The following is a 20,045-nucleotide window of genomic DNA, read 5'->3' on the forward strand; positions in this document are numbered from 1 at the left end:
AGCCTCCCAGGGAGGGTCCATGTCCAAACACTGGGAGAAGGGAGGACACTTATCTTTAACCTGCTAGAAGGTTCTCTAAGCAACTGCAGTGTGAAAGCCCCTTAAAACAAGGCTACCTGCAAACAGGTGATCTTATACCAGACTTTTGCGCCTCTGGGAAGGGCAAATGCAGGTGGATTTGTTTTCTTTATTCTGGAAAGGTCTATTGTTCCTTCTCCTTCCATGAAAATGCTATCACATTCCTTGCAATTTGGAATCCAGCCATGTAGAAAGGGAACCCCACCTAGAATAGCTTGCCTGGTGCCCCTTCCCTGGGCAGAGATGCCCTTCCCTGCCCCGGGGTACCTGGAAGCAGGAGGCCTAGGGAAGGAGGACAAACCTCAGTCCAGGAGGGAGGCCCTGGCCCATGAGGCCTCACAGAGCCCCAGTCCTGGGTACAACTGACCAGGGCCTGCTTTCTCCCTACAAGCTTGGCCTAACCCTGGATTCCTCCCTCCTTATTTCAAATGATCACCATTTTTCCTCTTCCTCCCTATAACCTACATCTTTCAAATGCTGTCAGGCTTTCTAGAGTCCCCTGAGCTCCCAGCTCCTTCTCTGCCAACATCTTAGCTCTTTTTTTTCCCCTATAATTTAAACATTAATCCATAAAAAAGTATATTTTTAATTAAAGGCAACCCAGAATAGACCAGGTGTGGTGGCTCATGCCTGTAATCCCAGCACTTTGGGAAGCCGAGGCAGGCGGATTGCCTGAGGTCAGGAGTTCGAGACCAGCCTGGCCAACATGGTAAAACCTCATCTCTACTAAAAATACAAAAATTAGCCGGGCGTGTAATCCCAGCTACTCGAGATGCTGAGGCACAAGAATCGCTTGAACTTGGGAGGCAGAGATTGAAGTGAGCCAAGATTGCACCACTGCACTCCAGCCTGGGGAAAACAACAAAACTCAGTCTTAAAAAAAAAAAAAAAGGCAACCCAGAATAGTAAAGAAAAACTACCCATAATCCCAAAACCCTGCACCTGTTTGCTTCCTGGAGCTTCCTTGTGGACTTGTGACCTTTTCCCATATTTTTCCTGTATTTTCCATTTTCTCAGTCCCTCAGTGGCTATTCACAGGTGCAATCCCACTGCTGATCAGCACAGGAGTTATGACCTGCTGCTTCTGACCCAGTTCATCCCTCTTTAGGCAGCCTGGTGATCCCCCCAACCCCAACTCCCATCACCATATTGATGCTGAGCTCAGAGTGGGCACCTGATAGGTACGGAGCACAGAAAGCCCAGAACTCCTGGGCTCGGGCGATCCTCCCAAGCGTCCTGGACTCCAGGCGTATCACCACACTTTATACTCTCTAGACTCTGTTAGGGGGAGACTCTGGTTCCACTGGCACTTGGGATGATTCCAAACTGGCCCCACCACCCTCTTGGGAGAGACCTGGCCCCATCTGTAACCCAAGAGTGCATGAGCTTTGTGTGCCTTGCAGAGTGGTAAAGGGCCCAAAGAAAATCACGCCCTTGCACAGGACACAGGCCCAGGTGAGCTATCCGTGAGGAAGCTATTTTTTTCCTTGAGACAGTTTCACTCTTGCTGCCCAGGCTGGAGTACAATGGGGCAATCTCAGCTCACTGCAACCTCCGCCTCCCGGGTACAAGCGATTCTCCTGCCTCAGCCTCCCGAGTAACTGGGATTATAGGCGTGCACCGCCACACTCAGCTAATTTTGTATTTTTAGTAGAGACAGGGTTTCACCATGTTGGTCAGGGCAGTCTCAAACTCCTGACCTCATGTGATCTGCCCGCCTCAGCCTCCCAAAGTGCTGGGATTACAGGCATGAGCCACCGCGCCTGGACAGGCAGGCTATTTTTTTAAAGTAGCACCTATCTACAGTCATGAGGAAGTAGACGGTTCCCCGGTCTTCCACTCTGAAGAGCTGCCCACACCCAGCTTGTCCCAGGCAGCATCATCTTTAGCCTTGGGGAAAACCCAAGCCCACCACCTGCCACAGTCACTTGTGCTGCAGCTCCACAGCGCCCTTCCTGAGCGACTCTCAGGGCCCAGCCCTATCAGAGGATACAGCCTGCCTCCGCAGGTCCCCTGGAAAAGGCTTCTCAACTCATCTACTGGTCGAGGCCACCACTGAGCAGTGCAGCGAGGTGCCACGGCCTGGGCCACTTGACCGTGTGCTGCCGTGCGTGCCCACTGCCTGAGAAAGCCCCCAGACCCACCGAAGGGGCCGAGGTGACTCCGACCCCAACCCCACTAAGGGCCAGCTAGCAAGAAGAGAGCAGCAAGGGACAATGGCTGGTCCCCAGCATCCACCCATGAGTCAGTCACTTATTCTTTCGGCTTCCACTGTGCAGAGCCCCTGGGCTTTCAGTTTCCCACCTCCCGGGAATCATCCTGCCACTCATGAAGAAAGAAGCTGGCCGACCTTTGTCCACCAGAGGCTCTGCTGTTGGAAACTCCCTAGGGATCCCTCAGATAGGGGGTTCTCAGGAGGGTAGCAGTGCCCCAGAACACGCCTTAGTGATGGGAGGGGGTTGCCTGCGCCTCAGGGACACCAGGACACGAGAACACTTGCTTCTCTTTACACAGAAAGGCCTGGAATAGAAATCACTCATTACCTTTTCCAACAGCCAGGTGCTGGCCCTGCAAAGTGAGGTCCCCAGACCAGAGCATCATGGTCACCAGGGTTGTTAGAAATACAGTCTCGGCCAGGAGTGGTGGCTCACACCTGTAATCCCAGCACTTTGGGATCCAAGGCTGAGGCAGGCGGATCACCTGAGGTCGGGAGTTCGAGACCAGCCTGACCAACATGGAGAAACCAAGTCTCTACTAAAAATACAAAAATTAGCCGGGCGTGGTGGTGCGTGCCTGTAATTCTAGCTACTCAAGAGGCTGAGGCAGGAGAATCATTTGAACCTAGGAGGGGGAGGTTGCGGTGAGCCAAGATCGCACCATTGCACTCCAGCCTGGGCAACAGAGTAAGACTCCGTCTTGGAAAAAAAAAAGAAATGCAGTCTCAAGTTCTACCCAGACCTGCTCTATCAGAGCCTGTATTTTCACAAGCCCCTACATGATGGCCCCCAGGCACATACAAGGTAGAGAAGGGCAGCACAGGCTATACCCACTGGCAGGTGGTCTTCCCAGGGGCCCTCATGGGATTACCCTGTGGGTGTCCCCAGCTGTGCCTATCTAGATGAGCCTTGGGGACTCCCTAACGTCACAGGACTATAGTCCCTCCTCCCTACATCCCTGCCTGCAAGGGTCTCTGAGTTTCTGGTTTTCTCTGGCCACGAGTGTTCTCCCCAGCTGTCAAATCACATGCTCCTCCTTCCTGCCCATCTAGCTGTAGGCTGGGAAACAGGACTCCCAGTGCTCTAGCTGCATGCAGAGTGAGGGTGGGCAGGCTCTGAAAAAGGGCCAGGGGACTCTGAGAGATACAAAAGCTTTGACCCAAAGTTTTCGACATCTAATCAAACTGCTCACAGCCGCTTTTGTCCCAGGAGCTCCCAGCTCTCCTTGTGCCCCAAACACTCAGCCTATTCACTCACTGCCTCCCTGCCCGGCTCACTCTACCTGGGGCCCCTCCAGAGTAGAAGGAAGCACAAAGACCCATCCCAGTGGGGAGGCAGAGTACAGTGGAGCCCAGACAAGGCTGAGGCCAGAGTAGGGGCAACCGACAGAAGCAAGAGTGCAGAGCCATGGGAGGGAGTCACTGTCACCAGGCCAGTCCCAGGGTGCCAGCAAGTCCCGAAAGAGGGGAATAGAGCCAACTCCCCCAAGGCCCTCTGGGAAAGTGGCATCTTCCTAAGCAACCAGGGCAACCCCCAAGGAGTTTGAAACAGGGAAGCCACATCAGGTGACTTCTCAGCTTGGTGTGCAGATGGATTTGGGGGTGGGGGAGACTAAACCAGGAAGCCCAGCTGGCGAGAGTACAACGCTCCCAGCCACGGGTGGACGCAGGGAGGGCAACGGTGAGATGCGGGGGGAGCACTGGATGCAGGGCTGAACTCCGGCTTCCTCTGTCTGTGCAGAGCCAGCACATCAGGGCTCACTTCTGGCAAATTCCCTTCCTTTTCTGGTGAGAGGGTAACATTTTTGCAGGCTTTCGGAGACCAGCAGAGGTTGGGACCCTCTGCAGTCAGCCCGAGTGCCCTGCAGTTCCCTGGACTGTATCTGAAAGTTCATAAAGCAAGGTGGGAGGCAGGGCAAAGCTGAAGGGTCACCCCCTCCACTACAGGGCACCCACTGTGTGCCTGGCACCTTGCAACACAACAGAGGGGAAGCAGAGCCGGGTGGCCAATACTCAGGCTTTCAAGGCAGCCTGAAACTAGCTTTGCCCCAAATGCATGCAGTGGCAAGGCACCACCCCTGCTGGGGACTGTCACATAGATTCAGAAGGAGAGAGAGGCTGGGCGCAGTGGCTTACGCCTGTAATCCCAACACTTTGGGAGACCGAGGCAGGTGTATCACTTGAGGTCAGGAGTTCAAGTCCAGCCTGGTCAACCTGGTGAAATTCCATCTCTATCAAAAATACAAAATTAGCTGGGTGTGGTGGCATGCACCTGTAATCCCAGTTACTAGGGAGGCTGAGGCAGGAGAATCACTTGAACCCGGGAGGCGGAGGGTGCAGTGAGCCAGGATTGTGCCATTGCCCAGAGTTTGAGTGGGTGACACAGTGAGACTGTGTCTCCAAAAAAAAAAAAGGAGAGAGGGCAGTGGGTGATGGCATGGGATGGCTGCTGGCTGCACTGACCCCACCAGCTTTGTGCTCTCAAACTGGCTGCCTGGCTGCCCCGACTCAGACAGTAGGAAGGCCTCAAACAGAGAGGTTTCAGCTACTTACAAATTCTCCCACTGATACCAGCAATCCAATGTGGAAACAAAGCAAACCAGCCTCCAAGACCATGCCATGGGAACAAGCTAATGCCAGCAGGTAGCAGGCCAGCCACGTAAAGTGTTTCACACAAATGCCAGGAGTCCTCTGACCAGGAATGACCCAGTGGAGAGGAGGGTCTGGTTTGTGGTACAAACGCGATGGGGGAAAATCTCACTTCTTAGTGGTAGCCTCAGTGGAAGCTTGAGGGCAGCGGCTGGACAGGAGTTTCTGGGGTCAGAGTCCCCAGGCTCAAAGCCCTGGCACCAGCACGTAGATCACTGCATGTCCCTGGGTGAGTTACGTGAACTCACTGGGCTTCTCAGTCCTCCTGCGTCCAGCTGTTGATACGAACCAAGGTAAATGCGCTCTCAGCACAGAGCCCAGCTCGAGGCCGGCGCTCACTATTTTGGTTTTGACTACTACTTCTGTAAGAGAAGACCCTGACCCCGGGGACGCTCTCATGGTCCTTTTGAAAGGGGGCACCCTCGTGGGGCTTGGGTAAGCGCAGGTGGGCTGGAGACTCGGTTTGGGAACAGAATGGAGTGAGTAGATCTGGGAATTTAGAGTTCCAGGCAATTCATTCATAAAGTGGACACTGCTTGCTTGGTGTCCCACTGGAAGCCTGCTCTGAGCCATCCCTGAGGGTGGGAGGGAGGCTTAGAGGACTATTCCGCCCAGGGAGGTGTCAGTGGGCATATCTTGGTTCTTTGCTGTGAAAGCGCAGTAATGAGGCACCTCCCCAGGCTCCCAACACATCCCAGAAAAGTTCTTTTTTTTTTTTTGAAGAAAGGGTCTCGCTCTGTCATCCAGGCTGGAGTACAGTGGTGTGATAATAGTAGCTCACTGCAGCCTCCAACTCCCAGGCTCAAGCAATCCTGCCACCTCAGCCTCCTGCCTAGCTGTGACCACAGGCCCACACCTTCTATGCCCAGCTAATCTTTTATATTTTTTGTAAAGACAGAGTTTCTCCATGTTGCTCAGGCTAGTCTTGAACTCCTGGACTGAAGCGATCCTCTTGCCTCTGCCTCCCAAAGTGCTGGGACTATAGGAGTGAGTCACCTTGCCGGGTCTGATAAAAGTTCTGATAGGAGAATCCTGAGGTGCCGGGAAACTGGGTTGGAGGTGCCCCTGGAAACCAACTTCTGAAATTCCCAGGAGCCCTGTTGATATCCAGGAACAGATGTTCCCAAACAACATGGGGTTTCCACACCAGACTCCGTTAGGGCTGTGCCTGCTGCAGTGCCAGCAGTGCCAAGGTCAGGGAAGGAAACGGCCGGGGGGCGGCCCTGACGAGGGCGTGTGCGGCGGCCCAAGGAGCACAGATCTCAGGGCAGGCCAGGGCAGCAAGCCCAGCGCTCTGCCATCACCCCAGGCGGGAGGCAAGGACACCCTGCACGGCCACCCGTGCAGCTCTCGACATTTCCTCTCCACCCACTGCTGCCCGCAGGACCTTTTCCTGCGTCCTCCATTCAGGACCTTTTCCTGCGTCCTCCACGCAGAACCTTTTCCTGCGTCCTCCACTCCAAGCCCACACCACCTTAAACCCAGTGGCCCTCAGTGGAAAGAACACTGGGCTGGAACATAAGTGCCCTAATTAAGGCCATGACTGCACACCGAGTGGTCACGAGGTCTTGTGGACAACCTGAGAAGGTGGTCACTTACCTTTTTCCATGTCTCACTTACAGGCGTGTGCCCGGGTGGATCAGTGGCTCTGCTGGAGGGAACCGAATGACCCCACTGAAGGCTCACATTACCTCTCACGGCCTTGGGGAGCCGTGAAGCTCCCCTTAGCAATAATCAGGGCCTCAGTGCGGCTGCAGCCAGCAGAGCTCAGAAACCTCCACAGAGGTCAAGGTGCCTGCTCTGTTCATGGCCCTGGGCCCAGCCCTGGGGTGGGCGTGGGGACTGCAGGAAGAGGTTAGCCACTTTTGGCCATGAACGTTCTGTCTCCGCAGAACACTCTGGAGGGGGAGGGAGCCTCATAAGAATTACCAATAGGCCGGGTGTGGTGGCTCATGCCTGTAATCCCAGCACTTTGGGAAGCCAAGGAGGGTGGATCATGAGGTCAGAAGTTGAAAACCAGCCTGGCCAACATGGTGAAACCCTGTCTCTACTAAAAATACAAAAATTAGCCTGGCACAGTGGCAAGAGCCTACAATCCCAGCTATTCGAGAGGCTGAGGCAGGAGAATTGCTTGAACCAGGGTGGCAGAGGTTGCAGTGAGCTGGGATCAAGCCACTGCACTCCAGCCTGGATGACAGTGAGAATCTGTCTAAAAAAAAAAAAAAAAAAGAATCAGCAATAATCAGCTGGGCATGGTGACTCACGCCTATAATCCTAGCACTTTGGGCGGATGAGGCAGGTGGGTCACCTGAGGTCAGGAGTTCAAGACCAGCCTGGCCAACATGGTGAAACCGTCTTTACTAAAAATACAAAAATTAGCTAGGCATGGTGGCGTATGCCTGTAATCTCAGCTACTTGGGAGGTTGAGGCAGGAGAATCGCTTGAACCCAGGAGGCAGAGGCTGCAGTGAGCTTGGATCATGCCACTGCACTCCAGCCTAGGCAACGGAGTGAAACTCCATCTCAAAAAAAAAGAATCAGCAATAATGGATGGACCCAAGTGTAACTAACTGGGAATTGCAGGGTTATAGGAGAGAGGCTGTGGGGGCCATTCAGCTCAGTGAGAACAAGGCCCGGGCTGGGAGAACCAGAGAGAGAAGACTGTAGCCACCGACTGAAGTGGGCCTTAACGGTCTGCATGAGGAGTCTAGACTGTTTCCGTGGGCAATAGGAAGCTACTGAATGCTGAATATTGCCCCATCCCAACCCAAAATAACTTCTGAAGAGGGAAGCAAGGTAATGAGATCTGGGCTCTGGCGAGGTCCACCCAGCCACAACACATCGGACAGATCGGGGAGGCCACGTCTGAGGCAGCTGCTTAGGCTGCCTGCAGAGACTGTGCCAGCCACAGCCCTGCCTGGCTGTGCAGGGGACGGTGTCAAGGATGGCTGAGACATGGAGGGTGGAAAGCTGGGATGAAGGAATGACATTAGTGAGTCAGGCTCATGACACAGGACAAGAGTGCAGGCCATTTGGGTTCAAATCCCAGCTCTACTGCTTCCAAGATGTGTGACTTTAGGCGAGTTCCCTGGCTGCTCTGTGCCTCAGTTTCCTCATCTGTAAAATGGGGTCTGATATGGTACCCACTTTGGAGTGTCGTGAAGCATGAGTTCCCATATGGTAATCGCTAAGCACAGCCCTGCGCACAGTAAGCTCTGTCAGTGGGGCTGGTAGGTGGCACTGAGGGCACTCAATGCTCCACGAAGGAGCCATTGAGGGTGGAGGGGCACAAGGCATTTAGAGAGGAGGCAGAGACCCTGTCACCACCAAAGCCAACAGGACAGTGTCAGAGGCCAGCACTTCTCCAGGGCCACAGCAGTGTTCACTAGGTCCTGTGGGCAAAGAGTGAGGACTGTCGGCAGCCAGATTTTTTTGATCAGAGCTGTCCCAAGGCACAGTAGGTGCTCAGTGATGGGTGCTGGGGGAACCTGGTAGGTGGACATGTCTAACCCTAGAGCTGGGATCAGCAACAGCCCTGTGGGGTGGGAGCCTCTGCTGTTTCACCACCAGGAAGAGGCAGAGTGGCCAGCCTTGGGCATGAGGCCATTCATAAGTCCTGAACTTCCTCCTCCTTCCTGCAAACCTGATTCGTGGCAGAGGGCTGAGGGCATGTCTACCTTGGATGTGACGCCCGGCCCCCTCCAAGGCTCTGGCTGGCGTGGAAGGAGGCTGCCGCCAGCGCTGGCAACCCATGTCTTAGCTCCAAAACCAAAGAATTTACCTTCATTCAGCAATACGGTTGGGGGAGTAGCATGTGCTAGGCTAAGATTAAAAGAAAAAAGCAGGCCAGCATTGTGGCTCACACCTCTAATTCTAGCATTTTGGGAGGCCAAGGCAGGAGGATCACTTGAGCCCAGGAGTTCAAGACCAACCTGGGCAATAGTAAGACCTACCTCCTAAAAACAAAAAAATTAGGCCGGGCATGGTGGCTCAGGTCTGTAATCCCAGCACTTTGGGAGGCCGAGGCGGGTGGATCACCTGAAGTTGGGAATTCGAGACCAGCCTGACCAACATGGAGAAACCCCATCTCTACTAAAAATACAAAATTAACCGGGCGTGATGGTGCACGCCTGTCATCCCAACTACTCTGGAGGCTGAGGCAGGAGAATCGCTTAAACCCAGGAGGCAAAGGTTGCGGTGAGCCGAAATCATGCCATTGCACTCCAGCCTGGGTAACAAGAGTGAAACTCTGTATCGAAGAAAAAAAAAAAAGAAAGCCAGCCCTGAACACCCGCTAACACACACTCACACGTGGCTTGTACAAAGGCCTTCAAGCCAACAGAGGGGTCCTTAGCCTCAGAAGCCCAGGAGCCACTAATGGAATGAGGACCATCAAGGCACAGTGACACCTGGCCAAAGGTAGAAGCTGGAGCCCCTTCTCAGAGGAGAGGAAATCAGAGGCATGGCACCCCTGATGAGAAAGACAATAAAAGAGGTTTGGGGAGGGGGTCTGGGGAGACAGGGGGTAGCAGCCAACAGTTTTCCAAGACAGTGAGCTGCCAGGAGGGTGAGGGGAATGATTGAGCCCTCCACACCCAGCGGGTGGGCCCACCATGCCAGGCTCTTTGGAGGGTGGAAGGGCGACATGCGATGGAAGTGGGGGGCTCGCCGAAAGCTGGCCTAGGGAGTGGTTAACACAGGCAGCCCACCCAGCGCCAAATGCACACTCCTAGCTGCCAAGGGTCCCCCGTCACGCGCAAGAGAAAAATCACAGGGAATCCCAGTGAAAATGACAGAAGTTCCTCAGGGAAGACCTCTGCATTTTGTCTTTGGGAGCCCCCAGGAATGGGCTGCTCCCTGCCTGGCCTCCAGAAACCAAGCCTGACATCAAAAGTCCCTCCCATGTATACAAAAACAGATGACCTGGGCATCGTAGCGCCCTATAATCCCAGCTACTCAGGAGGCTGAGGCAGGGGGGTCACTTGAACCCGGGAGGCAGAGGTTGGAGTGAGCCGGGATCTTGCCACTGCACTCAAGCCTGGATAACAGAGCAAGGCTCTGCCTCTAAAAACAACACAACGAAAACCCAGATGGACATTGGGAAGCCAAGGTGGGCAGATGGCTTGAGCCCAGGAGTCTGAGACCAGCTTCAGCAACATGGTGAAACTCCATGTCTACTTGAAAAAAAAAAAATTAGCCAGGTGTTGGGGTGAGGGGACTCAGGCAAAAGGATGGCTTGAGCCTGGGAGGTCAAGGCTACGGTGGGCCACGATCGCACCACTGCACTCCAGCCTGGGTGACAGAGCAAGACCCTGTCTCAAAAAACAAAGCAAACCAAAACAGAGCACACGGATGGACAGAAAAGAGCCATGGAATACTATTCAGTAAAAACCCAGCTCTCCTTCCTCAGTAACAGAACCCCATTTTGGCTCCACCCCTCAGGGAACAGAAACTACCCCTGGATGGGCTGGTGACCTAGTGCTGACAGATGGGATGCCAGAGCCCAGCTTGGGGCACACATAGAGGAAGAGTTCCTCATTGTTTATTTTCTTTTTCTTTCTTTCCTGTCCGCTTCTAGCTGTTTACGCTTTAATTTCCTCATTGTTTAGAAGAACGCTAGGTCTTTCTGCCTCTGGATTTTGTCACGGCTGTATGTGACTCGGGGAACCTCACGACTTGGTAGTGACGCCAGCACAGAGGGTGGTGGAAGGCAGAGGACGAAACCTAAGTCCTGGATGACAGCAGCAACCAACCATTGCCCCAGGGCCACCCTTGTCCTCTGGACTCCCTCATACATGAGATGATCCATTTCTTTATTCATTAGTGAGTTTGGGGCAGAGTTTTCCATCACTTGAGCCAAAGGCCTCCCAAGTAATACGGGCAGAACAGCGTAGATCGTCTCAACAGTCTTGTGTAAGAACATGCACCCAACCAGCTGGAGGTGGCCCTCAGGAACAGAACAGCAATGGCTTCCACTCTCTGCTCCCTAAAGATCCTTACTGTTTTTTTTTTCTCAAGACGGAGTTTCACCATACTGGTCAGGCTGGTCTCAAACTCCTGACCTCAGGTGATCCACCCGCCTCAGTCTCCCAAAGTGCTAGGATTACAGGTGTGGGACACCATGCCCGGCCTCTTTTCTTTTCTTTTTTTAAGACGGAATCTCGCTCTGTCACCCAGGCTGGAGTGCAGTGGCACAATCTCGGCTCACTACAACCTCCTCCTCCCCAGTTCAAGCAATTCTTCTGTCTCAGTCTCCCAAGTAGCTGAGACTACAGGCACCTGCCACCACCATGCCCCACTAATTTTTATATTTTTAGTAGAGATGGGGTTTCACCATATTGGTCAAGCTGGTCTCCAACTCCTGACCTTAGGTGATCCACCCACCTCGACCTTCCAAAGTGCTGGGATTATAGGCGTGAGCCACTACCCCTGGCCAGATCTTTATTGTTTTAAAGGAAATTTTAATGGGGAACATTATAATTTTATAACAAAAAATAAATTTTCCTTAAGTCATAAGATCCTTATCTCCCAGTTCCCTCCAAACCAGTAGATATCAAATTTTTCTGGGGAGAGGAGCCATACACCCATACACCTCTTTGAGAAGCAAGGCCTCCCAGCAGGTGTGAGAGTGCAGTTCCACACACAATTGCTGAGACTTCGAAGACTCCTTCTTCTACTACACGGCTCAAGTAAGCAGACATGCAAGGCTAATTAGCTTTTGTTTTTCATTTGTCTTTTTTTTTTTTTTTTTGAGACAAGCCTTACTCTGTCACTCAGGCTGGAGTGCAGTGGCACAATCTTGGCTCACTGCGACCTCTGCCTCCGGGTTCAAGCGATTTTCAGCCTCCCAAGTAGCTGGGATTACAGGTGCCTGCCACCACGCCCTGCTAATTTTTGTATTTTAGTAGAGACAGGCTCTCATCATGTTGGCCAGGCTGGTCTCGAGCTCCTGACCTTGTGATCTGCCTGCCTTGGCCTCCCAAAGTGCTGGGATTACAGGCATGAACCACTGCTCCCAGCCTCATTTGTCTTTTTCATCAGGAGTTTTAAAGTTCAAACACACTGTGGACTGCCTCTTAGGGGAAGCCATAGGAAGGCAACCCTTCCCAGGGTGGGGGTATTACCCCAGGGCCAGCTGCCTGTGCCAGCTGCCAGGCCTCCTTGCCGCAGAAGATGCAGCTCCTGCTCCTGCTCCAGTGCTAATCTTCCAGAAGCAGCTCTGGGTTCCTAGAACCCAGGCCTCACTATGCTGCCTACCCAACTGGGGGGACACGAGGCTTCCACTGTGTCTCCTCTGGACCTGAGGCCACTGATGGGAGGAAAGGCCAAGAAGTGAGAAATGGGACAAGTGAGACCCAGCTCCGGATTCAAGAGTCTAAAGCGGCTGCCTAGCACGGGGACTGGCTAACTATGGCCTGCAGGCCAAATCACGCTCACCAGGTGTTACTTGAACACAGCCATGCCAATCTATTTGCATATTGCCTGTGGCTGCTTTCCTATCACAATGGCCGGCTGCAGAGGGACAACAGAAACCTCAGGGCCCAAAGCCAAACAGATTGACTATCCGGCCCTTTGCAGAACAAGTTTGCCCACCCATGGCCTAGAAGGAAACTTGAAAGCCATCTAGCCCATCTCCCAGCCTCCCTAAGCTTTCGGCCATTTCTAACTGCAAGCCTCTCACGCCAGGGAGCCAGACCACCTCCCTTCCAATGAAACTCCAGAGAACAGAGCTCACCACCTTGCAAGACCTTCCGTTCCATTTCTCAGTAACTCCAATCGTGGCCAGGTACAGTGGCTCATGCCTGCAACCTTTGAGAGGCCGAGGCAGGCGGATCACTCAAGCCCAGGAGTTAGAGACCAGCCTGGGCAATATGGTGAAACCCCATCTCTACAAAAAATATAAAATTATTTAAAATTATATAATTATATAAAATATAAAATTATAAAAATATAAAATTAGCCAGGCATGGTGGTGCGTGCCTGTAGTCCCAGCTACTCAGGAGGCTGAGGCAGGAGGATAACTTGAGCCCAGGAGGTAGGGGTTGAAATGGAGCAAGATGCAGAACATAGTCCCACGCCAATCAAACCCTCTGCAGGTCAGTGGAAGAAGTATTCCTGTTTACTAGTTGGTCCAGGGGGTACCGCAGAGCTGAGGGTATAAAGTTAAGAGTCTGGTTGGTATGCAACAACATTTAAAAAAAAGAGAGAGGCCGGGCGCAGTGGCTCACGTCTGTAATCCCAATTTGTACTAAAAATACAAAAATTAGCTGGGCATGGGGGCACGCACCTGTAGTCCCAGCTACTTGGGAGGCTGAGGCAGGAGAATCACTTGAACAGGGGAGGCGGAGGTTGCAGTGAGCCGAGATTGCGCCACTGCACTCCAGCCTGGCGACAGAGTGAGATTCCATCTCAAAAAAAAAAAAAAAGAGAGAGAGAGAAGCACAGTGGCCAGGCACAGTGGCCCATGCCTATGAGCCTAGGAGTTAGAGACCAGTCTAGGAACATGGCGAGACCCTATCTTGAGAAAAGAACCTTACAGCTTTGAAATCAGGCACTTCTTAATTAATCTTGTAGTGAAGAAGGGGGAAAGGACTTTTCTCTTTTTTATATAATGTAAGACTTTATAAAATTTTCATCACTCGACTTCAAATTCTCATAAAATTCGATGGCTCTGTAATGAGGATAGTGGAAGAGACGTCCAAGAGAGAGGGAGGTGGGGAGTGAGGAACGAGGAGGAGGAAGGAACTCCCTACAAAGATAAACCCACCAGCAACTGTAGAAGCTCCTTCCAGCTCCTCCTACATGGGTTAATCACGCGTGCTGGCAAGTAAAAGCAGCCAGTACTTAAACCGGTCTGAGACACAGTTCCAAGTCATGGGGTCTTTCTGCCAGAGACTAGGACCCCAAAACAGAAGGCTGACCTAAGGCCATCCTCCAGAATTCAGACAAGCCGAGGTCCTCTTACCCCACCCCCCAATTCGAAATTGTCAAATGTGCCAACTCCAGAGCAGCTGAGAACATTTCACATCTAAGGTGATCACTGTTGACTGAAGCGACAGCCAGGACAGGTCGGTACCTCTTGCCTTTCCCCAAGGAAGAAGAAAGTGCTTAACTTCTTCCTTTTATTTCCATCCATCTTTCCCATTTTTAGAGTCAATTCACTCCAAAGGTTAGGATGCCAGTATGCAGGCAGCCTCGCCTCCACCTCCCCAGTAAACTGCCCCAAGAGGGCTCACTTCACTTCTTTGGCAAATTCCCAGGCTTCCAAGCCTATACCCGTTTCTCCCTCCTTTAGAGACGAGACTAAGGAGGAGAAAAAGAAACTGGGAGAGAGAGGGGATGAGAAATGAAGAATTCCACGACAGCCTCACCTTTTTGGGTTTCTCTGGCATCTTGATAATGCAGGACTCTGGCTTTGGCAGGACATCTGTGACATCACTGTTTCAGATTCTTAAGAAAAAGACAGCTTTCCCGTAGCCAAACGTTCTCTTCCCACCCTCTCTTCGGGGAATTGAAACACAAGCTTTTAGTAAGCTGCAAAAACCTCACAGCTGCATTTTAAGATGTTGCATTGAGGTCCTGCCTTTAAGCGGCTGCTCTCATTGCCTCCCTTTGAAAGAGGCCTCTAGATAAGTCCAGGATAATTAAAATTTCCTGTCTAACCTCGAGTGCTCCACCAGCTCACGTTACAGCCACGGATACACACCGTAGAGTCAGTTTCTTCTGGGCCTTCTCATTCTTCTTTTAAAATCAGGCCACTATTCTCTTGGCTCAGGCTATCCAGTAACAGGCTTGGAAATGGAGAGGGAACTTTCTCTGGCCGGGCTGATGATGCCTCTGGCTTCCCACACTCATTAGAAAACCTCTTTCTTCTACAACACACCGTTTAGGAACCAGGCTCATTTGTGCTAGGTCCTAAGCACACAAAGAGAAACGACACCACTCCAAGAACCCAACAAGCTCAGAGGCTGGGAAGGATCCAGTTTTTTTAAGCCTTGAAAATGTAAGGAATCCCTAAGCCAAATACTTTTAAATAGGAAAATCAAATTTAAATGATCAAGGCACGTCTCCCAGTATCTGTATGGATCTTTCCAGCCCCAAACAAAAAGAATGGGTGTACTTTGTACTGGTCTAATCAGGTCACACACTGCAAGGGGCCTGATGAACTAAGGTGACATCAGAACGTGACTCTAGAAACTGCTTAAAAGTGAAATTCTTTTTTTTTGAGGTGGAGTTTCACTCTTGTTACCCAGGCTAGAGCACAGTGGCACAATCTCGGCTCGCTGCAACCTCTGCCTCCCAGGTTCAAGCAATTCCCCTGCCTCAGCCTCCCAAGTAGCTGGGATTACAGGCATGCACCACCATGCCCGGCTAACTTTTTGTATTTTTAGTAGAGATGGCATTTCTCCATATTAGTCAGGCTGGTCTCGAACTGCCAACTTCAGGTGATCCACCCACCTCGGCCTCCCAAAGTGCTGGGATTATAGGTGTGAGCCACTGTGCCTGGCCAAAAGTGAAATTCTTGCTGAAAATAGGTGTGTTTCTGGCATGAAGGGGGGTGTTGTGTGGGTTCTGTTGATTTTGTGTTTCGTTTTTTTGAGACAAAGTTTCACTCTTGTTGCCGAGGCTGGAGTGCAATGGCACGATCTCGGCTCACTGCAACCTCTGCCTCCCAGGTTCAAGTGATTCTCCTGCCTCAGCTTCCCAAGTAGCTGAGATTACAGGCACCTGCCACCAAGCCCAGCTAATTTTGTATTTTTAGTAGAGATGAGGTTTCACCATGTTGGCCAGGCTGGTCTCAAACTTATGACCTCAGGTGATCCACCCACTTCGGCCTCCCAGAGTGCTGGGATTAAAGGCATGAGCTACCATGCCTGGCCGGTTTTGTTTTACAGTTGGGTGGTGAATCGACTTGAATTAGGGTGGTGCTTTGGGAAGGCATCCTTTGTCTGATGGGGGTGGGAGTCATACTTGCTTTGGATAAATCTGAGATTCTGACCTCTCTAAATCCTAGAGCTTCCTCGGAAGAGGCTCCAGAGATGGTGCTCAAGCTCCGGGCAGCTCTTCTCATTCCCTGCACTGAGCTGAACAGAACCCCCCTCCACACCCTGTCCCCCGCCCCGGAAATTCATGTCTACCCAGAACATCAGAATGTGACCTTATCAGGAAATAGGCTCTTTGCAGATGTAAAAGTTAAATTAAGAAGAGGTCACACTGGATTTGGTGGGTCCTAAATCCAGTGACTGGTATCCTTATAAGAAGTCCATGTGAAGACACAGAAGCACACAGAGAGGGCACCAGGTGCCCAGGGTGGCAGCGATTGGGGTGATGCGTCCATACCACAAGGAATACCCAAAATTTTGGCAACCACCAGAAGCCAGGAGACAGGCACAGAAGGAGTCTTCGCTGGAGACTCCCAGGAAGCACAGCCTGCTGACACCTTGGTTTCAGACTTGGCAGACTTCTGGTTTCCAGCACTATGAGAGGATACACTGCTGTTGTTTTATGCTACTCAGTTTGTGGCATTTTATTCAGGCAGCTCTAAGAAAGAAACATCCTCACCCAGCAGCAGAGGAGCTAATGAGTTCCTTCCACAGAACCCGAAGGGCAAAAGCACACAGTCCCGCAGGGACCCGGAATTCACCCAGAGGCCAGGTTGCCACACCACAGCTCAAACTGTGGGCTAAGTCAGCTTCAAAGGATAAAGTGGACTCAGCAAAGTAAATTATTAAATAAAAAAGGACAACATAAAATGTGCACATTTACCCAAATTACAGATATGTGATAATCTAAAGCTTAGTGGCTAAAATCCACCGGGCCTTCACCATAGGCCAAAACACGGAGCTAAATACATCACATACATGAATTAATTTAAGCCCTACAATAACCCCTCATGGCAGGTCCTGTGCTTTCCCATTTGACAGAAGGGAAAACTGATGGCACAGAGCTTTTAAGTAAGCTGCCCAGGTGGCAGGAAGCTTTTAAGGAACCTTCCAGGTGGCAAGTGGTGGGGCTGGGGTTTGAACCCGGAAGCTCGCTCTTCACAGCCTCACAGACTGCTGCCACAATGAGTAAAATCTGGAAGGTAATCCAACAGAAAACAAATTGGTGTGTTACGTTTTCTTTAGGGTTTTAAACATTCTTACGTTATTCATTTAAGCTGTTGTGGCCACACCACCACCACCAAGAATGAGCCATCTGAGAATAGGGACAACACAGAAACTAGCTCAACAAAAAGAGAAACTAAGCACTGATGGCAGCACCTAAGCTCCTAGATCCAGCCATACCTGAAGCTAGTGATGGCTTTTTGGTTTCATCAGCCAAGTTATTCCCCTTTTGTTTATGCCAATTTTGGTTGCAAGTGACAGAAAACTCAACCTAGAAAGAAATACAAGTACTAGTTGGACTGTCAGCCCAGCCGGGATCCCAGGCCACATCCTGCCTTCCCTTTAGCCTTTTTTTTTCCTTTGAGACAGAATCTCACTCTGTCATCCAGGCTGGAGTGCAATGGCATGATCTCGGCTCACTGCAACTTCTGCCTCCCTGGTTCAAGCAATTCTCCCACCTCAGCCTCCCGAGCAGCTGCGACTACAGGCACATGACACCACTCTGGGTTAATTCTTGTATTTTTAGTAGAGATGGGGGTTTCATCATTTTGACTGGTCTGATCTCGAACTCCTCACCTCAGGTGATCCTCCTGCCTCAGTCTCCCAAAGTGCTGGGATTACAGCCATCGGCCACTGTGCCCGGCTCCCCTTTGCTTGACCCTGGTCCAGTACCAGCTTGCTCACAGATGCCACCTTGCTTCACCTCCCAAGGCCCTCTGAGCATATGGACTCTTTTTATTACCCTTAGGTAGCCGACTAACAAGTTGATATTTCCAAAGATTGTTTTGCAGGAAAAACAAAAGAAGCCTGAGTGACCCCAAGACAACTTGAAGATAAAGGTCGGTCCCCAAGATGCCCTGAATCCAGCTGGACTGGGAGGAACTGGTGGGACCTGGGAGCAGCCCAGCCAAGGTAGTCTTCCCATGAAAGGCGTTACCCCAGAGTAATCAAAGGGACTCCAAATAAGCCTTGCCTCACCCATTGCTTTTCCATTTTAGCCCTAGCCGCATTCTTTTTTTTTTTTTTTTTTTAAGACCGAGACTCCCTCTGTTGTCCAGGCTGGAGTGCAGTGGCATGATCTCGGCTCACTGCAACCTCCTCCGTCTCCCGGGTTCAAGCAATTCTCCGGCCTCAGCCTTCCAAGTAGCTGGGCCTACTGTCGCACGCCGCCAAGCCCGGATAATTTTTTTGTATTTTTGGTGGAGACGGGGTTTCACCGTGTTGCCCAGGCTGGTCGCGAACTCCTCAGCTCAGGCAATCCGCCCGCCTCGGCCTCCCAGAGTGCTGGGATTACAGGCGTGAGCCAAGCCACGGCGCCCGGCCCCCAGCTGCATTCTTTAACTCGACTCGGCCTTCCTGAATTGCCCAAACTGGACCCAGAAAACACGACAGATCAGTGCCTGGAAGCCAGACAAAGAAACCAGGGTGCCAGGGAAGCAGAGGAGGCGGAGGCTCCCAGGTGCCGGCTCTGCAGACCCCCGTGCAGGGGCAGCAGAGGCTCAGGCGACGCAACGCCAGCCACAGCGCCTTTAAATAGAACCTCCACACGGAGGGCAAACACATTCCAAGCGCTTTTAAAAACGCCCAAGCATGACCTGGCCGGCCGCCTCAGCTCCCCCAGGCATTTTTCCGGTCTTGGCCCAATTCTGGAAATAATATTAATAGCTCGGTTAAGAGCTTACGGGGTACATAATATTTTTTGGCCTTAAAAGGCAGGGACCGTTACAGCTCCCACTCTCCAGATGAGGAAACTGAGGTCCAGGGAGGTTCCAGGCGACGATGCAGACTAGTGGTTCTCTATCGCCTGCCTCTCACTCAGTGGCTCCCCAGGTGGGCGGCTCCCTGCGCAATGGGGCTCACAGAGCAGGACGGGACAAGCCCCCGCCGGACAGGTGGCAGCGGCCAAGTTCGGTTCCCATGACACCCCCAGGAGGCTGCCGGGCAGCGCTCGCCCCAGAAACGTCCTGAATCTCTTACAGCGAGTTTACCTCCGCTCTACATCTGACCCCGAGCGGCAGCCAAGGATTAACTTTCCCCTTTTGTTTTAAAAGATAAAAGGCCAACAGGGGCTAATTTTTCCCTTGAGGGATACGTGAAAGCTGGCAGGTGAGGCGCGACGACTGCTCCCTTTCTTAGAAGTTGCGTTCGGAGCAAATCTCGGGACCCGCTGGTAGAGGGGGCGGGACCAGCGGTCGGAGTTAGGGGACCCGGAACTCTGGTCCAGCGGCCGCCAAGAACTTTTGGGCTCGGTCCCGGAGAGCCGCGGCTCCTGCTCCCGGTGTCCCCACCCCCAGACCCCGTCCCCCCACCTCGCGGAGACAGACCAGAGCGCGCCAGACCCGGCTGCGTTGGGCCAAATGCTACCTGCACCCCGGGACTCCTGCATCACCTCCCCGCCCAAGCGGGGCCCGGGACTTCGGGTCAGAAAGCCCTCCCGCTCCCTCCTTGGTCCCGCGGGCGAAGGGCGCGCGGCGGGAGCTCACAGTTTGAACATGCTCTCCAGGTCCTTGATGAGGCGGCGGCTGAACTCCGGGAACTCCGTGTAGGGGTTGAAGACCCTGCAGCGCCGGGGCCGCGCGGCGCCCTCGTTGATGTCCAGCCGCCGGCTCAGCTGGGCGCTCAGCTCCGCGTCGGCGCTGGCCGTGGGTGGGCGGGCGGGGGGCTGCGGGGCTGGGGCGCCGAGGGGAGCCGTCAGGGGGCTGCCCTCCTCGGCCTCCTCCCGCCTCAGTCGGCGCTCCAGCTTGCGCGCCAGCTCCTCGCTGGCCATGGCGACGGACTGCAGGACACGGGGACGAGGGGACTCGGGACGGGGCGCAGGGAGCTGGCGGGTGGCGCGCTCCTCGCAGAGGAGCTGAGGCTTTACCCCACTCAGCCGAGGCGGCGGGGACCCGGCGGTTGGGAGGGACTGCGGACGGGCGGGCGGGGCGGAGCCACGGCTTTAAGGAGGCGCCGGGGCTCGGGGACCGCCAGCCTGGAGGGAGGAGGCCGCCGGTGTCT

General features: G+C 52.9%; 1 protein-coding gene across 3 annotated transcripts in view; it reads right to left on the bottom strand.

Annotated features, from left to right (window-relative positions):
* Positions 1-19,830, bottom strand: part of EFHD1 (EF-hand domain family member D1) — a 51,641-nt gene extending 31,811 nt beyond the window's left edge. Inside the window, exon 1 of one of the 3 annotated variants that reach the window (XM_012434185.2) lies at positions 19,532-19,830. In XM_012434185.2, the coding sequence (XP_012289608.2) occupies positions 19,532-19,815 (284 nt within the window). In that variant the 5' untranslated portion in view covers positions 19,816-19,830. Of the gene's footprint in view, positions 1-6,541; positions 6,711-14,312; positions 14,458-19,531 lie in introns of those variants that run through there. The other 2 variants (XM_012434186.3, XM_012434187.2) reach the window with 2 other exon arrangements.
* Positions 19,831-20,045: the final 215 nt, after the last annotated feature.

This window comes from Aotus nancymaae, unplaced genomic scaffold (assembly GCF_030222135.1).
Source record: "Aotus nancymaae isolate 86718 unplaced genomic scaffold, 86718_ANA_hifiasm-v0.15.2.pri h1tg000008l, whole genome shotgun sequence".
Lineage (NCBI taxonomy): Eukaryota > Metazoa > Chordata > Mammalia > Primates > Aotidae > Aotus > Aotus nancymaae.